At 38.9% G+C, this 19,105-nt stretch overlaps 1 protein-coding gene across 6 annotated transcripts in view; it reads left to right on the top strand.

Moving 5' to 3' along the window:
• LOC103050505 (flavin-containing monooxygenase 1) overlaps positions 1-19,012 on the top strand; it is a 29,043-nt gene extending 10,031 nt beyond the window's left edge. For all 6 annotated transcript variants that reach the window (XM_025175114.2, XM_025175116.2, XM_007441356.3 and 3 more), the window contains 5 exons: positions 757-899; positions 6,184-6,383; positions 9,099-9,454; positions 10,847-10,919; positions 15,402-19,012. In XM_025175114.2, coding sequence (XP_025030882.1) covers positions 757-899; positions 6,184-6,383; positions 9,099-9,454; positions 10,847-10,919; positions 15,402-15,744 — 1,115 coding nt within the window. In that variant the 3' untranslated portion in view covers positions 15,745-19,012. The remainder of the gene's footprint in view (positions 1-756; positions 900-6,183; positions 6,384-9,098; positions 9,455-10,846; positions 10,920-15,401) is intronic.
• The last annotated feature ends 93 nt before the right edge of the window (positions 19,013-19,105 follow it).

Raw genomic sequence — 19,105 nt, forward strand, 5'->3', positions numbered from 1 at the left:
TTCTATTAGCTTCTACTTCCCCTCTTTATGGTATAGGATGAGATGGCATCCTTTCTGCCAGTTTAGGTTTTTCTTTGTTTTTGCAAGAATCTCTGTTGAATATGCTTTACATTTGCAAAGCAGGATCTCTTAAAAATTAAGTCATCCTTTTATGCAGTCTTGCTTAAGAACTGGCACAGGCAACTTGTGGCCCTCCAGAGTCTAGGTAGGCCAGCATTCTTCACAAGAAACAAAGAAACCTATGGCTACAACCTCCTGCTTGAACTTCTGCCCACTTATGAAAATCTTCACAGAGAATTAGCCTACAGCAGGGATTAGGCATGGAGAAGTGTACAGTAATAATGTGGCACTGTCTAGCATAGGACTGTTAGCATCAAGTCTATTCAAGAAATATATTGAACATTGTTTTATGAAACTCAAACACAGTTATTAAAGGAAGGAATATCACCAATCCTTAAAATCCCCCAAAATACTACCCATCTTTGTTTCTTACAGGAATATTGAGGAAAGCACTGTATGAATTTCTTAGATGGTATCAATAATTGGCAAGCTACAGTTTCAGATTCCTCATGCAATAACAGGCTACAATAATCTTGGTTGGGCTCATGTAAGGGTAACTGGGATAATACATGTAAAGCTCTTCGGATATTAGGGATGTTCTGTATAAATGCCACAACTGCAACCAAGATGGAACCTGCTATTATTATTTTAAGTTTCATTTGGAAACTCACTGGATTTGTCTTTGTTTCCCCACAGGCCTAGAAAAGTTTAATGGCCACTATTTTCATAGCCGAGAATACAAAACTGCAGAGGTATTCAGGGATAAAAAGGTGCTTGTGATTGGCATGGGGAATTCTGGAGTTGATATTGCAGTGGAAGCCACTCAAACAGCGAAAAGGGTAAAGTACCTCAGAACTGTTTCACTTCTGGGAACCTGACCGGCCTACATTTTAGCCTTGGTTTTGGCAGGGAAGCTCAGAGGCTGTTTTCTTATCAGTATTGTTCTAATGTGAGGAACCTAATTCTATACAAATCTTCCTGATAAAACATCCCCCTCAGCTAATACGAGTGTGAGAATAATAGGAATGAGAATTAGCTTATGTAATTTATTCAGTAAAATATGCTCCTTATTACTGTACTGAATAAGTTCAGAACTTAAGAGAGGTGTGCTTGTTCACCCCAGATTTCTAATACTAACAAACAGGTGAGGTCTTCTAAATGAAGGCCTAATGCCAGTAACCAAGTGAGCTGATCACACAATTAAACAAAGGGTTTGCAGTTACAAGCAAGTTCAGTATATTCCCTGGCCAGTGTTTTTATATCTATGGGCTGGGAAAAGCAGTTTCAAAGCAGCAAATGCCATTTTACAAATGACAGCTTATCACTGCCTTTTGCTTGACAAGGTGCTCTGCAAATTTATGGGATACATACTTCTTGATTCAGTTTGCCTTGTAATTTCTGGAATCCCCTTGTAGTAGCATGATGAAGGAATGAGGGAAAGGAGCTCAAATGCAAATTACTGCCACCCCAGCTATAGCAATACGGCTGACCTGTAGAGTAAAAAGCTGGGGGTTCTGTTCTCCCTTCCTCTCCCACAAGAGATTAACAAAAGCAAACTTCATTTAACAAGAAAACAGTTCAAATATAAAGCCCCTTGTTAACATCAAATATGAATGTGCAACCATTCCCTGCTGAAGGAGAGAAAGGCAGAGTTGCCTCAACAAAGTAGCTGCCTCTTTGAGTTAAAAGAGTTAAAAAGGGGAACAAACCTTTTTTAAAGTTTTTTTTTAATTTAAAAAAGAGAAAGAGTCAGTTTGGTCTAGTGGTTAAGGCCCCAGGCTAGAAAGCAGGAGACTGTGAGTTCTAATCCCGCCTTAGGCATGACAGCCGGCTGGGTGACTTTAGGCCAGTCACTCTCCCTCAGCCCAACTCACCTCACAGGGGTTGTTGTTGTGGGGAAAATAGGAGGAGGAAGGAGTATTAGGTATGTTCACCACCTTGAGTTATTTATAAAAATAATAAAGGTCAGATAAAAAAATCTAAAAGAACAGGAAAAAAAAGACGCCGCATTCCAGGCAGACCACATGATTCTGGTCCAGTACAAATTGCTCAGCTTAGGAACTTACAGAGGTTCAAGTCTGTCAAAGGAAAATGATGACTCAAGGACTATAAAGTTATGCTCATGAACAGAATTCCAAAATCATATATAAAACTGAGAATTATGTACTATTCCCAATTTGTACAGAAACACAAGCACAAGAGACAAAAAGAGCTTAGCTAACATATACCCCACACAGCAAAATAAATAAAAGGTCTAATGAAAATTCCTGGCTAAAACACTGATCACTTTCTACACAAACAAGCTGAATATCAGAGCTGTTGGGGAGATGGTACATCCTTGCTCTGGCACAGAGCTTCCTTCCATCTCTATGTTCCCTATTTTTAAAAGAATAACCCTTTTTCTCTATCTGGGAGAGGAGAAGGGTAAGGATTCTCTTCTGAGCATATGAACTGTACCTGAGGGGTGGTGTAATACATCAGACTCAGATTGCCTAGGCATTTAGACTAGCAGAGAGACTGCAGTGTTATGCATGCTTGCTAGCTATTCACAACATCAGTATTGGGAGTTTGTAAGGCAGGGAGATTTTTTCGCCATGGAGAATGCAGCAGCATGGGAAAAATTTTGCAATTCTTTCACTTTTACTGAGAGAGGAAACAATGTATATCTAAGCATAGATCTGAGGGATGTGGCACTCAGTTCCTGGCCTGCAAGTGAACATTGATTGACTGCTAGGTCCCTCTGCTTGGCTATTGGTCAGAAGGGGCTGGTAACTTTCTGTGGGCTCCAGATTCACAAAGATATGTTATGCAACTAGACAAACAGCCTTGATCAGTTATCCCCAATCAATACAGCCAAGAAATGGGCTCACCGACACTATCAGGGCCCCAGGCTCGATGGCAAAACCAGGTCTTTAAGACCTTGCAAAAAACCAGCAGGTTCAGAGTAAGCCTGATCTCCAGAGGGATGATGTTTCAGAGGGTGGCGCTGTGCCAGAAAAGGCTCTCTTCCTGGGTCCCACCAGATGGCGCTCCCTCACAGACAGGACTTGGAGCATGCCTCTCCCGCTGGATCTAACAGGATGGATAGATACCACCGGGGAGAGATGGTGCCATAAATAACAGCTCCCTTTTACAATCCCTTGCTTTTGTCCACACTGACTGAATATTACTAGACCCTAAAATGTGAAATACCTGGACAGTATCAAATTGCCTATCCTACATACAAAAACAAGGGCATAGTTTATTGGCAGACCACATGTTCTGCATGCAAAGGTGTCAAACCCTTCCATTTCCAGGTTGGGCTGGGAAAATCTTCTCTCTGAAACCTTGAGCAACAAGTTTAAATAATAATTAGTGGATGGACATGGCATACAGCAGTTTGATATAGGAAATTCTACATGTTTCTGCATATGTCTCAAAACAGGATACAGAAGAATTTATTGGAATAAGCCTTAGGAAAAACTCTGATTTTCTATACTATTGTTTGAAGACTTAAGTAGAATGGTAGCTCCATCTTGTGTGAAAAACTGACTATGTCCTGAATACTTTTTCTACAGCCAATGGAGAGATTCTTCATATACCAGTGTGCATTAACTATCTTCTGATTTTCCCACTGAAAACAGCACAAGGTTTTGTACAAAATTAGCAGGAGGATTTTCTCCCATATAAGCCTGACTGTACAGTTAAGATCATTTACAGAGGCCTGCCTCTGTCACCAGAGCTTATTCTGCACAAGGGAAAGGGTCACGTTAAGAGTATGAATTACCCTCCCATTTAAATTTCATTTTTAAAAATTTATTTCTATTAGAATTTTTAAATACAATAAAAGTATAAAGAATTAAAGGAAAGATAGGAAAAAGAGAAAAAAGAAAAGAAAATATAGAATTACGACTTTTCCCTTCTTTCTATTGAATTGCCATCTTACTCTTTCCCCTCCCTCTTTTTTTCCCTCCCATTTAAATTTCAATACACAATAAAACAATGGAATGGAAAACATGCAAAAAGTAGCAAAATACACATGAGCAATATTAAAAACCAGACCAGAGGAAAATTAAATGGAGAGGCCTAAGAAAAAATAAGGATTAAGGTCTGATGCCCAGATAACATCATACTAGCTACAAGCTTCCCCAAACAGAGCATCCCATAATCTGCGTGCTGCCAATTTTTCCTGGGAATACCTCCTCACACCTTACATAGTAGCAAAACAAGGGACCTTTGATGACCAACTGGGTTTATGGGTAGGGAACCTGAAACCCTTCAAATATTACAGGACTGCAGTGCTCTAATATCTATATGAAACTGCTGGTGAGGCATAGGGTTAAATATCATCAGGATGCTGACGATGAAACTGAAGTGTTCTCCCAGTGCTTGGAGGCTGTTCGGGACTGGGTGGGGAAGAACTAGCTTCAGCTCAACTCTGACAAGGCTGTGGGTTTTAGGACCCTTGGTATCTAGTGATTTTCTACTGTTAACTCTGCATGGGGTTACACTTCCCCAGGTAGAGTTGGTGCATCTGGGGGTGCTCCTGGACTCGTAGCTCTTGCTCACAGAACAGGTGCAGCTGTGGCTGGAGAGCCTTTGCAGAAATACATCTTGTGTGCCAGTTGCATCCATTCCTAGATTGGGAGGCACTTCTCTCAGTCACTCATGCCTTAATCACCTCCCACTTGGACAGCTGCAACATGCTGTACATGAGGCTACCCCTGAAGAGTATTTGGAAGCTGCAGCTGGTCCAGAATGCACATGCAGTTTTGGGGACATCATGGTACACCTATGTAATACTGCTACTACATCAGCTGCACTGGCTCCCACTAGGCTTCCAGTACCATTCAAGGTGCTGGTTGACACCTTTAAAGCTATTCATAGCATGGGGCCAGGTTACTTGTGGGACTGCTTATGCCTGATGTTTTCTACCTGTCCCACCATGTCTGGCACAATGGGCACGTTCTAGGTCCCCTTGATGAAGCAGTGTTACCTAGTGGACCCTTGGAAATGCCCCTGCCTTCTGGAACAGCCTGCTCCTAGAGATACAGACAGCCCCCAGTTATATTTTCCTGTCTGGTGAGATCAGGCAGAGTGCGTACACTCTGGGTACCATTGATTAAACAGTGTCATCTTGCAGGACACAGGAAGGATGCCTTCTTTGTCACAGTGCCTGCCTCTGAAATGCACCCTCTCCCAAAGATCCATACAGTCCCCACCCTAATGACATTCAGAAAATCATTTAGAAGTTGGTTGTTCTGCCAAACCTTGGGGTGGGGTGGTTGTGGAATAAGTTTGGTTTTTATTGGTACTGAGTTAGTCTTCCCATCAGCTATGACTTTGTTTTGTATATGTTCTTTCTTTTTTAACTGTAAGCTGCCCAGAGTTGCTTAGGAGTTGAGCAGCCTCAAAACTGAAATCCATCAGTCAAAATATTGGCCTTTCAGGAGGCCATGAAGATCTGGTTTGTCCCGCAGGCAATAGGGCCTGGATGTTAATTTACTGTAGCTCTGGCATGTATATATAAATTACATTGGGGAAGCTGATATTTTTTATTGGGACCTCAGCTTGGATTTTGTTTTGTTTTTTTATGGATTGGAAGTTTGTTCTACCTAGTGGGCACAGTCAGATGGATATCGGCAGGCCACACTATAGCCGGCAGAACTAAAAAGACCAGGTGGACCTATATAAGGAGTAGGCAATTCCTGGATCTGTCTCAAGCATGAAGTCTGACTGGAATTAATCTAGATAACTAATGTCTTCCAAGAGGGTCAGCACTGCATGAGTTTGTGTTATTTATGAAGCTTTATACCACCTCAATCACAACTGTTTCTAAGCAGTCCACAGCCCAACGCTATTCTGTACATAATAATTGTTGTACTCCACCCAGAGTCACCTTGTGTGAGATGGGCAGCTATATAAATATGATAAATAAATAAATAAATAAATAAATAAATAAATAAATAAATAAATAAATATGGAAGAGAGAGAGAAAAGACAAGTTCTCATCTTAAGAGAACCCAAACTTCTCTGGACTGAGATAATACTATTAAATATATTTTAGTTTGAGATGTAGATATGACTTGAGATTGTTCATTATATCAGGATGCTGCTATGTTTTCATGGTCTTCTGTTTTTCAGGTGATGATCAGCACAGAAAGAGGTGCTTGGGTAATAAGTCGTGTTTTTGATAATGGCTACCCCTGGGACATGATGTTCCTATCTCGTTTTTTGAATATTATCCGAAATAGCCTCCCTGGACGTATCACAACATGGTTGATTGCAAGCAGAGTGAGCCAGTGGTTTAACCATGCAAACTATGGCTTAATTCCCCAAGACAGGTACTGGGAATAAATTGGAGGCTAAAGTTGGGTAGATAATAAAGTTGACAAATACAAATATTTCTTCTAAATTGTAAGTTTATAACATAAAATCCGAGTTGAAGGAAAATGGGAAGAAATTGTATTTCCAGGTTGAAAATGTAGAAGTAGGCCTGATCTGGGAAAATTTCGTACCTTAGTCAGGAAAAGCAAAATCCCATTGCACAAATCTGCTGTGCAAGTTTTTTTTTTTTTTAATAAGGTTTGAATGGGAAAACTCAGTGTGTAGCCCAAACTTGGGCTTTACTACTTCAGGGAGCCAAGCGATCACCCGAAGTACGCGATGTGGTTCATCGGTAACACACAAGCCTGACATCAACATCAGAGTATGCATCAGGGTTAATACTGATCTCTACCACATCATTTTTTCTTAGTTTTTTAAAATTTATAGTTAAGATCTGGGAGATCAAGCATGCTTATGGCTACAGTTGCATATTTGATTATTTCTACATTTAAATATATATCTACAACTAGATTATGCTTATTTAATCATATCAATTTTTAATATAAGGAAATCAATAGCAAATTCAGTTTTATTCCTAAGATCATGATCTGTGTGTGTGTGTGTGTGTGTATGTATGTATATATACACACACACAAACACCAAGATTTTCCTCCCCTCTGATTGTAGAAGTATTTTAAAGTAGGGAATACTAAAGTTTGTAGAATTTCTATTCTGGATAGATATCTCAAATCTCTCCCTTCCCTCCAGGAGTTTTTTAAGTCTTCAGACCCTGATCCTTCTCCTGCTTTAGTGACCTGGTACTTCCTAACAAATCAAAATACAAAAATTGAAATAATTTCTATAGTGCCACCTCCTGGCCATGCATCCTGACCAAGTAGTCTAGCATTCTGACTAGATGATTCAGTACTAATTTCTTTCCCTTGGGAGATAAACCAATCTCACTGAAGATCAACAGAATCAAACTTTATTGACAGAGAGAGAGAGAGAAAGTATAATGTAATGTAACATAATGTTGAAGATGCTTTTTAACTTTATGTATTAAAATGCCAGTTTGATGTAGTGGTTAAGGCACCATGCTTGAAACTGGGAGACCGTGAGTTTAGTCCTGCCTTAGGCATGAAACCAGCTGGGTGACCTTGGGCCAGTCACTCTCTCTCAGCCCTAGCAAGCAGGCAAGGGCAAACCAATTCTGAAATCTTGCCAAGGAAACTGCAGGGACTAGTCCAAAAAAAACCCAAAACAAAACCCTGACTCAAATGCGCACATACACACACTAAAATGCAAATGTTCAATGGAGAAATTGATAACTACAGAACTATCAAGATCACAATACTATAGCAGCTTGGAAACTAGTTAAAAGAGAACAATCCAAAGGAAAGTAGATCAGACCACAATTTGGCAATGATCCATCACAGATAAAGAGCTTACTAGACAAATTCCCTGTAAAGAAATTATTACCAATCATAAGATTCCAAAGAAAATTGTATTTTCATGCATAGCCTGAATTAATGAATGAAGGCAGACATTAAATACCAATTCCATAATTTGTGCAGGGAGATGTAGCGCAACACAGAAAACAGAAATGAAAAGCTTAGTGCAAATTCATGGCTATACATATATCATATTTCTATAGAATTAGCAGGCTTCTCAAAACAAATATCCTCTGCTTCCTTTCCTGCACTTCTATAGCTTCTTGGAGATTCCAAACATTAATCAGAGGTAGCTGGAGAGATGGTAGTTGTATTCCTTCCCAATTTCTTTTTCCAGATTTCTGCCCTTTGTTTTAAAAAGACCAATCCTTTTCTTTATCCAAAGGAGGGAATAGCTGGGGTAATATGACTTGTACGTGACAAAAAGCCATTTCTTGCTCACGGGGATATGGATTGTATGTCTGCAGTCTGACATGCAGCCTCCATTCAAAACATGAGCATTAAAAGGGGCTCCAAGGTTTAAAATTATTTTGTTCTACTACTGATTGTGCTACCTCCTGAGACTACATCCTGGTCTGGCCTTAGGTAGACTCACTTCAGTCTTTCAGAACAAAGTAACACTCTTTTGTAGAGCAAGGTTGCAAGCAGAGTAATTTGCTAACTATATTTGTACAAATCTAGCCATAATTGACAAGACAGCAAGCATTCTAAATCCTAGATTTGAAAGGAACTGTTTCTTACATAACGCTTAGTGCTTCTCTCTGAGTCTACAGGAGTAGTTTCCTAAGCTGTGAAAGATGAAAGCAGAGATTTGCAAACTCTGCTTCTTTTGTCTTAAGAGATATAAATGAATTTTCCCCTCACCATAGTACTAGATTTCAAGGCCAGCCAATGAAATTGTTAGGCAAGAGATTTGGAACACATCAAATGAAATACATCTTTACACCATGCTAATGGAGTTCACTTGTACAAGCTGTGAGAATTGCCATTAGTTTAGCCAGCTTAGAACACACACACACACAAACATATACATATACATTCTTGGAGGATAACATTATTCATTCATAGCTAAATGAATGAAAATTCCAGGTTCAGACTCAAAGGGAAATGTCTTTCTCATAACCTGCTTATATGATCTCCAGAAGCTAACCTATGTTAGAAACCATACTCTGATTTGATCCAGTAAGAAGGATATAGTATAAAAATGCTGAAAAGGAAAGATAGCCCAGGGGCTACCTCCTTTGCCTGAAACATACTAATTGCCTTTATCTTTCTTCCTAGGAGTGTGATGAGAGAGCCTATTTTAAATGATCTACTTCCTCCATGTATTCTCACTGGAAAGATCTCTATTATGCCTGCAGTGAAAGAGTTCAAAGAGAATGCTGTTGTGTTTGTAAATGTTCCCACTGCAGAGGAAGTAGATATTGTTGTCTTTGCCACTGGATACAAAGCTTCTTTTCCTTTCATTGATGAATCAATCCTCAAGGTTGAAAACGGTCATGCTTCCTTGTACAAATACATCTTTCTTCCTCAATTAGAAAAACCAACACTAGCCATTATAGGCTTCATCAAGCCCTTTGGTGCAGTCATGCCAGTTGTGGAAATCCAAGCACGCTGGGTCACACGTGTCTTTAATGGTATGTGGAATGAGATGCAAGCCCCTAATAAGTCCTTGAGCGTATCTATTATACATGCAAAATGCTGCTGGATCTAAGACTGATGATATGAATTAAACTTGGTGTTCTTTGATAGTACCTTCACAGTAGGAGCTACTAGCCTGCTTTCAGATGTACCTCTACTAGATAGATATAGTGTAGATAACCAGCTCAGTGGAGACCAATATCATATCTCATACATGTATTTTAATGATAACTCCAGGCAGCCTCCCCCACCCTGAGATACTGACCAGATCCATACTTGCTTCCACTTAGCAGAGTGGCTGCACCCTATACCATCTTACTATACTCTTGCCTTGGAGGATTCCCCCTTGTTGTTTAGAGTTTTTGAAACTGGCCTACCTTATTAAACTAAAAAACTCACTGTTCATAATTAACTGAGTTCATCTTGTGCTGCTCAGCTCTACTCATGCAAGTAAGCCTGCATTTTTATACCTTCTAAAATAGAGGTAATTGGGGATTCAGGGACCTATTCTAACTTCAGGGTCTTTCCATCTGATTTCTAGAATAACCTCTGTTCCAAAGATTGCACCCATTACATACCTCAGATGCATCCTTTCAACTTAGGTGCAGACCTCTTCTCACTTCTTCCACTCTTTAAACCCAGTTATTTACTTTATTGCTTCACTCCTGTTTGCAGAGTTGAGATGCAGGCAATTGAGAATAACTAAGTGATATTCAGGTAGTCCCCAGTTTAAGAACAAGTTCCATTCCCAAGGTCTATCCTTAAGTCAAATTTGTATGCAAGCCAGAACAGTGTTATTGTATAATACTGTATAAGTAGTAATGTGTAATTAACTTGAACCATTGTGTATTTAACTCAAATCATTGTGTATTTAATTCAAATTTTGCTACAATAGGCTCCGTTCTTAACTATGGGTCATCCATAAACTGGACATTCTCAACCTGGGGACTACCTGCATAAAAAAGCAGGGGTAAGCCAATTCTCCAAGTCAGAGGCTGCAACTTGTTTCACTGGTCAGTCTTTTTTTTTTGAGTGGAGGGGCTGTTTTTAAGATGCTTAAGGGTAAAAATAGTAGTAGGAAGCCTTGGGGTAGCATACTCCCATTTCAATTCTCAGAATATATCTCACATCGTTTTGAGGAAAACAAGTAAACCTTCAACTGTAAGAAGATCACTCCAGTTACAAGATAATCTCATGATCATTTCCATTTGGGCATTTTTTATTTGCCAAATCTTATTTGAAATCTTCATTTCACACAGCAATTTATGCTTACTGAGAGATGGGCAGCCAGTTTTTCTGTTTGATGGTACTCTTCCACTAAAATTATTGTTTACTTGCTTTGGTACCAAAAAGAAAGTGCCTTGCTGAAACATTCCCTATCCTTTCAGATTTGTGTAAATTGCCTCCAGAGAAAACCATGATGGCAGAAATCAATGAAAAGAAAAAAAACAAAGTCAACTGGTAAGTCTTTTTTGGTAATTAAGACCATGTTGAGCCAAATCTCCTTGGCTGGACAAAAATGCACTCAAATTGTTAGCTGACCAGCCTTCAGCACATGCTTGATCTTTGGAAAACACTTAAAGTTGTATACAGTGTAAATATCGTCAATTGCTAATACTTTTATATCACACAGCAGATAAACGATCATCTCCTAAGACCAATCACAAACTAAAGCTGATGCAGTTGAGAGAGGAAGGAACTAAAATCTGCCAAAAGTCTCCCCTTTGTCCAGAATTAAGAGGAACCGGAGGGACATGGACAAATCTTCATCTAACAACCTCAGCCTACTAGTTCAGGTCACATGGCTAAGTACTGGCATACAGTTAAAAAGGCTGGGAGCACTAAATTTTATTTCCATAAATGTTAATTGATTTAAACCAGATTACCCAGTTTAATCTTTATACAACCATTCCATAAGCCTCACCAGCTTGATTGTAAATTCAGTTCTAGCAGAGGGCTGTTTCAATGCACATGGTAATAGAATCTGAATATCTTAATGTACTGTTTATTCTTAGAAAACATATGATAATCTTTAGTATACCGACCATCACAACAGTCTTTGAGAAAATGGAAACAATTTCCCTGTTCAGTCATGATCAAATTAGTTAGGAGAAAAGGTTAGTAGGTTGTTATAAGTCATACCATTCTGCACTGTATTTTAGATTCAGGATCCACTAAGTTCCAAGACTTTTAATTATGCAATTTTATTTTTAAGAATTTTATCCTCGCTCTTCTGCCCAAAATGGTTCTCAGATTGGTGCCTTGCAATTAAAATAAGCACAATTATTAACACACATGCAAAGCAGAACAGACAACTATCATTTGATTGCAACTAATTCCCAAATCACTATATATGTCATCTGCTTGTAAACCCCATTTCCTTTATCTACTTCAGATTGCAGACTGTTATCTTGCTTCTTCGGTATACCTATTAATCTGCAGCTCATAATTAGTCAACAGCTTAGCCCAGAGAATAGGAACAAGCCAGTGTTAATTGTATCTGCCTCAAACACAATACTTGCCAAGTTTACTACTCCCACCTACTTTAAGCACTCCATGAACTCATCAATAGCAAAAACAGAAACAAAAGTTTAAAGGCACACCTATACAAGGGGGGGGAAAAGCTTCAAGCCCCTCCCCTCCCCATATACACACAGAATCCTTGAAGTTGCACCCTATATTTGTGGGCATTTGTCTGGTGTAGTTTTGGAGAACTACAGCATCTTCACTTCATGGTGGCACCTCAACATAGTAGATGAAATGTACTTGCCTTGCAAAGCTTGCCAAGTGCCGTATGATTGCTGACTTTCATGCTAGCATTATAGGTCCCAGGTGGGAAAAACATGAGCTCAAATCAAGGACCGTGGCAGGCAGCATGTCCAATCAGAAAACAGATGCCCCATATCTCAGAAAAACACAGTAGTTGTTTAGCAACTGTTCAAAGTTACATCAGTGTAAAAAAAAAAAAAACAGCTTTGCAACCAATCCTCACATTTATGACCATGGCAGCATCCCACGGTCATGCAATCGCTATTTAGCATTTCACAACCAGCACACTTTACAACCATTGCAGTGTCCTGTGGCCACAGGATTGTCATTCACATGCTTCACAACTGGCTCCCAACAAGCAGAGTTAATAGAGAATGCGGAAATAAAATCTCAAGTTGCGGTCACATCATGTCTCACTTAATGACCAAATGAGAAGTGACAGCATAAGTCCGTCATAATCACATGATTTTCCACTTAGTGACCATGGCACTTAGCAACAGAGATGCTGGTCCCAATTGTGGTTGCTAAGCAAGGACTACCTGTATACACTTCTGGTGGAAGTGAGAGGAAGACGAAGAGAATGCACGTATTTGAGAATGTTGAGACAGCTTGTCTCTTTTGCAGCACAGTTGGTGGGAGGGTGTCAAGTTGCAGAGAAGGAATATTCCCCTTGTATGATACCTTTAACTATTCAGCAATACAACAGCATTTAAAACTAATATCTAAAATACTTGGATAAATGATTTTAAGAGAATTCTCTATCTGAAAATGTTATTTTGCCAATCACTATCTATCTGATCTTTAGTGTATGGAATTCTAAGAAAGGTCTCTGAGGAAGACAAGGGCCACATGCAAAAGAAATATCTCTTTTCAGATATTTAGCGTCTAGGTCACTTTTAAAGATAAAAGAGCACTTTGAATTGTTCTGGAAACAGCTCAGGAACCAATCTAGTTGTTTTAAAATGGGCTACATATATTTCACTCTGCTCACTTACATTTATTCAGCAATCTTCTAGAGCCAAAAGGGAGTGAAGGAGTGTTCCCTCCTGAAATGGAATATAGTATTCTATTCCTACTATTAAAAGAATAATGCTTCCAGTCTTAGGAAAAAACTATATGTTATAAATGCAGCCATTTATATCATTAGCCCAAATACCTTTTTCTTTATTACAACTTGTTCTAAATAAGGGGGTGATATTCAGAAGGGGTGGAATGAAAAGATGGCTTAACAGCCAGCTGTTTTCCCCAGTATCTCCTCTTTCTGAAAAATGTTTACCTCACAAATACTGGTCTGTGAGTCAATACTGGGGAAAGTAGTATAGATGCAGAAAGGGAAGTTTCAGAGGAATACTGTAGCAACTTACAGAGGAAAATTAAGTACTCCCTTTCCTCCACACACCTTCTCTGTGCAAAGGAATCCCAAGAATACTTTGCAAAAAAACCAAAAAAATTGCGGGGGGAAGGAAGGAATTGGATTGTTATACGAGGCTACAATATTCAGGTAGTCCTCACTTACCAACTGCCTTGTTTAGCGACCATTTGAAGTTATTACAGTGTAAAAAAAAACAGCTTTGCGACCAATCCTTGCATTTATGACTGTTGCAGTGTCCCATTTGCATGATCACCATTTAGTACTTCGCAACCAGCACACATTTACGACTGTTGCAGTGTCCTGTGGTCACAGGATTGCCATTCACATGCTTCATAACTGGCTCCTGACAAGCAGACTTAATGGAGAACATGGAAGTAAAATTGCAAGTCGCGGTCATGTGATGTCTTGCTTAATGACTACAGTGATTCACTTAATGACTGAATGGCAAGTGACATTGTAAGCCTGTCGCAGTCATGTGATTTTCTGCTTAGCGACCACAGTGCTTAGTGACGAATTGCCAGTCCCAATTGTGGTCACTAAGCAAGGACTACCTGTAATGTGCAAAGTCAGCCTTTACAGTAGTCATTGTTTAGCAACCACGACTGGCACCCGCAACTTGGTCATGAAGCAAAGCAGCCACTAAATGAAACCACGACTGTGCTTACAATCTTACTTCAGCTTTCCTTTGCTTTACAGACCTGTGAAGGGCGTAAATGTGGGCATTGGTCGCAAAGTTACTTTTTCATCACCATTGTAACTGCAAATGGTTGCTAAATAAGTTAGTCACTAAATGAGGACTACCCTGTATGAACATTTTCTTCAAGTGATGTCTCAAATTTTGCATGCAGGTTTTGTCCATTTTATCTGTGAACTGGCTTCCTGCGCTGGCAGGAAGAGGCTAAATATTAAAGATCTAGCGTCCCCAAGAAAAAGGACAGAATTTTCAGTGCCAGGTTCCTAAAAATTATGCTCGTAGATCAGAAAAGCAATGAAATAACAAATAAAACTGGCTCTCCTGAGGCCACTGTAAACCTTTTGATTTTGTAGAGCAAATTATCATAACTTAATCACAAAGCACCTGCTCTGCATGCAGGTCACATAAAAAGTTAATGGCATGTCCAGTTTTTAAAGTATCTGAAATGGAAGGGCTGAGAAAGATGTCTGCTTAAACCATAATACAGTGCAAAATATTAGGCAGCTAAACCAATGAACTGATTCTATTTTTACTGGCCGTCAGTACTGGCTGAACATCTAGTAGCCTGTACAAAGCTGAGTTTCACTCAGGGACATACAAATCCATCTTTAAAGAGGTTTTGCAAAGGAACACGGTAGTCCTGACTTCTAAAACAGAAGCAGACTCTCTTCTTCATTCTGAGTTGCTCCAGGGCTCCTTCACAGCTTGGACTAGCACTTTGATTGCTGGAAGACATTCTACGTGTGCACAAGAGCCCCTTTCAGATACTGGAAGTGCTGGTTGAAATTGTTGCCTTCATACTTCAATGAAGTTAATTGTGTCACCTCTGCAGTGTGAGGCAAATAATGCTGTCTCACACATTGCTAAGTTCATTTTTTCTTTATCAGAAAAGGAAATGGTAAATATTTCTGTTCATCTAAATTAAATCATAACAACTACAGTATAATGTCTCCAAACAGAACCACAGAAATTATAAGTTTTGGAAGAGGCTAAATATTAAAGATCTAGAATCCGCAAGAAAAAGGACAGAATTTTCAGTGCCAGGTTGTATATTTCATTTACTAACTGTACATATTTTCTGACTCTTCCTTTGTGTTGTTTGATTAAGGTTTGGCTTGTCCTTTGATGAAGTCCTGAAAACAGATTGCCTTGTGTACTGTGATGAACTTGCTTCCTTCATTGGTATAAAACCTAGTGTGCCAGCTCTACTTCTCAAAGATCCCACACTAGCAATGAAGATTTTCTTTGGCCCCTGCTCTCCTTACCAGTTCCGTCTGACTGGGCCGGGAAAGTGGGATGGGGCCAGAAATGCAATCCTGAACCAATGGGAACGAGTCCTGAAACCTTTAAGAATTCGAGTTGTGGAAGATTCTGTGAATTGGTTCTCTTACCTATTGAAAGTACTTGCCATATTTGTTATCTTTGCTGGAATTTACCTTAGTTTCAATTAGTTTTTGCAGATCACTTTGGGACAGCCAGGTGCAAATTTCTCCTTTAAAAAGGGTGTGCTACTCCAGGCCCTCAGGCATCCTCTGAAAAAAGTTTTGAGGATGATCCTCAGAGTTCTCTAAAAGTTATTACAAAATGTTGACTTTGAATAAGATTATTATATTACATTATTACATGACTGGATAGTAATCACATTAATTATATTTAATTTTAATTAAAGGTAAAAAAAGTCATAAATGTTGACCTGACCCAATTCACTACTTTTTGAAGTGCAGCCTTGGCATACCACCCAAAAGCCATCACCTGGCCCTCAGCTTCAGCCATGACACTTTCTTGGGCTTGCCACAGTCAGTCAGTTGACATAATAACTTAAAAGTCCTGCTAGAATATATAAGTCTTAACTAATTGATCTTTCTGTGGCCAGAAAAGTAGGACATGATTAAAGTTCCTGTTCCCCAAAAGCCAGTACTGAGAGCCATTGTGACTAGTATTATTGATAGATTTACTTTTCACAAGTATTTCTAATCCCCTTCCAAATCATTCAAATGGATCGTGCAGCACTCTATATTGTGGAAGCCAATTCCATAGTTTATGTGAAGGATCCCACTCTTCTTTCTAAAAGCAGTGCTTTGCAGTGATCCCAACCTCTCTCATCTGGCAATTCTAGTAGCCTTAAAAGGTTCTTATGGTTGTACAGGAATCTCTTCCTGCCTGTCAGCCCTTCAAGGTAGTCCAGGCAGGAAACCAAAATCATGAGTACTAATGGTTCTATTGCAAGGTTACAGGAACAGAATCTTGCAATTCTGAAAGCATTTCCCCTTCTGCTTTTACTTTCCAGAGAACTAGGGAGGGTCCCTTTGGAGATGCTTTCTCCACCCCCATCCCTCCTTTGGACTCAGATGTTGTTTATCCAATCATTGTCTAGGCTGCAGTTCTTCCTCCTGTCTCCCAAGGCTATTCTCACAGCCCATTACATCGCCCTTCTAGTCACCACCTGAAAGCATCAGAGGCTTTGGTGCACATGCGGATCACATATGTATTACTGGAACTGCCAGATGAAGCTTCAGGCCAGTGTGAAACACTCTGATGTGAATTACTGCCATGTCAATATGGCATCAAGCACCTCTTCAAGGGCAAACTTCGCCATCTCACAAAGGTCATTAACTATAGTAGTTAATGGCTTGAACTTACTGTTACCCTTCTTCCCTCTGCTACCTAAGTGTCATGTCTTGTAATTCTGGATCCTATAAGCATTGACCTTCAACTTCTCTTTTATCAATTCATTGATACCCTCATGATTTCAGATGGGTTAGGGTTTTGAGAAGAAAGGTATAAATCAGATGTAAAAAAGGCAATTTCCACTTAATATAAGAACATAAGAGCTCTGTCAGATCAGGCCATAGACTCATCTAGTGCAGCAGTGTGTGTCACATGGTGGCCAACTGGATGAATCTGGGAAGCTAAAAAAGTAACTTCCAAAGGGGCTCCAAACCAATCTACCTCTGTACAAAGAGATGTCAGAGCTCCATGCCAGTGCTACAGATTTAAACCATGATCAACCTTGTTTTCATTTGGAAGGCTCCCAAGCAAGAATTATCTTTTTCTTCAGAATCCCTGGCCAATAGCTGCATAAACCCACCATTCATAAGGTGCCTTGTTTTGACTGGTCTTGCAGATGCAAAATCATAAGAAAGCCAGGCTGAGAGATTTCTTTGAATGTTGCTTTCATTTCCATTTTGTTTTAATGAACTTAATAGTTTCTGTTCACAGAGCTCATTAGAGAATAAGTGTTTAAAGAAAGTTAGTTGTGTGACTGAAAATGTACTAACCAAGTCAGCCTCCCCAACCTATTACTCTCCAGATGTTTTAGCTGAATCATACCCCAAATCATCTTCATGTGGCTAGAAGCAAGGGATTTGAATCATCTAACATTCATGGTTGCAGTATTTTCCTAGTTTATTTTAACTAATTTACTTATTAATGCACTATTTACAGACAAAGAAACTAGTTTAATATATTTGGCTACCATAGGCACAAGATTCTATTTTTATTCCTACTGCAAATGTTTGCAACATCGGGACATTAATTTACTTTGGAAGACATTGTGCTGCCTTTAAAAATCATGGAAACATGTTAAGAATATAAGATGACTCAGAACCTTGCTTTCAGTATTGCTGACCCTGATCCCTTTGGAAAGCTCCCACGTGGAGGTTTCATTTGACTATGATAATTAATAGATATTATCCAATTTTGTACTCTAATTCTCACAAGTCTCAGCCACCATTGTCCATGGTCCGATGTAATGGGAATTATAATCCAAAAAACTGTGAAACTTCACAAGACCTCAATCTGAACTTTGCAAAAAGGTCAAGATATGGACCTCTTGCCTGAAGTTTCATAGCCTCATCTTAGATAAGCTCACATTTGTGATATCGGTGATAGAACCTAGCCTTGTCTTCTAAAACTTTTTTTTCTATTTCCTTTCATGTTTATCATACATTGGGGTCTTCTGCAAAGAACTTTGCTTGCACTGTGTCCAAAATATTTAAACTTTAGCTTCATTACTAGTGCTTGCAGTGAGCAGTATGGTTTTGCTTCATTTGGTATTGGATGATTTATCCTTCTTACAGTCCAAGGTACTCTCCAAAACTTTCTCATTTCCCAATTCAAAGGCATTGATTCTTTAACCTTTTTGATGGTTATATGTTAAATTGGTAAGATCGTGGCCTTGACAGGATGTACCTTTGCTGTTAAGATATTATGCTTTTAATAAGCAAATTGCACTATAAACACTTTAAATCATGTCATATTAAATAAATGTTTAACTTTAAATACCATATAATAATTAGCAGAGATTTTTTGTTTGTATGCATAGTAATAGTTAGAGAATGGAAAAGATGGCAAATTTCAGAATGGAAACAATGTTACAACATATTTTGCTTTATAGCCTTTTTATATGTTAAAATTGGTAAAGCCATGACCTTGATACGTACCTTTGCTGTCATATATGCTATGTTTCAATAAGCAGATTGTACTATAAACACTTTAAATCATTTCATATTACCTACATTAACAACTTTAAATGTCATTGCATAATTATTAGCAAAGATTTTCTGTTTGTATTCATAGTAACAGTTATAGAATGGAAAAAATGGCAAATTTCAAAAGGAAAAAATGTTACAACAGATTTTACTTTATATCCAAATGAATTATACATGCTTACATGTTAATATTTTTATAATTAGTAAACACTAGCTAAGAAAATTCAAAGGTATGTTTTCTTTTCCTAAATTACCTTCCCTAAATTGGACAATGTGTTCACTTCAACAGGTTTCTGGTACATTAGGTTGTTATTCTGTAGAT

The sequence above is a fragment of the Python bivittatus genome, unplaced genomic scaffold (genome assembly GCF_059951505.1).
Source record: "Python bivittatus isolate LINGU-HERP-01145 unplaced genomic scaffold, Pbiv_v1 ctg000700_np1212, whole genome shotgun sequence".
In the NCBI taxonomy this organism is placed as follows: Eukaryota; Metazoa; Chordata; class Lepidosauria; order Squamata; family Pythonidae; genus Python; species Python bivittatus.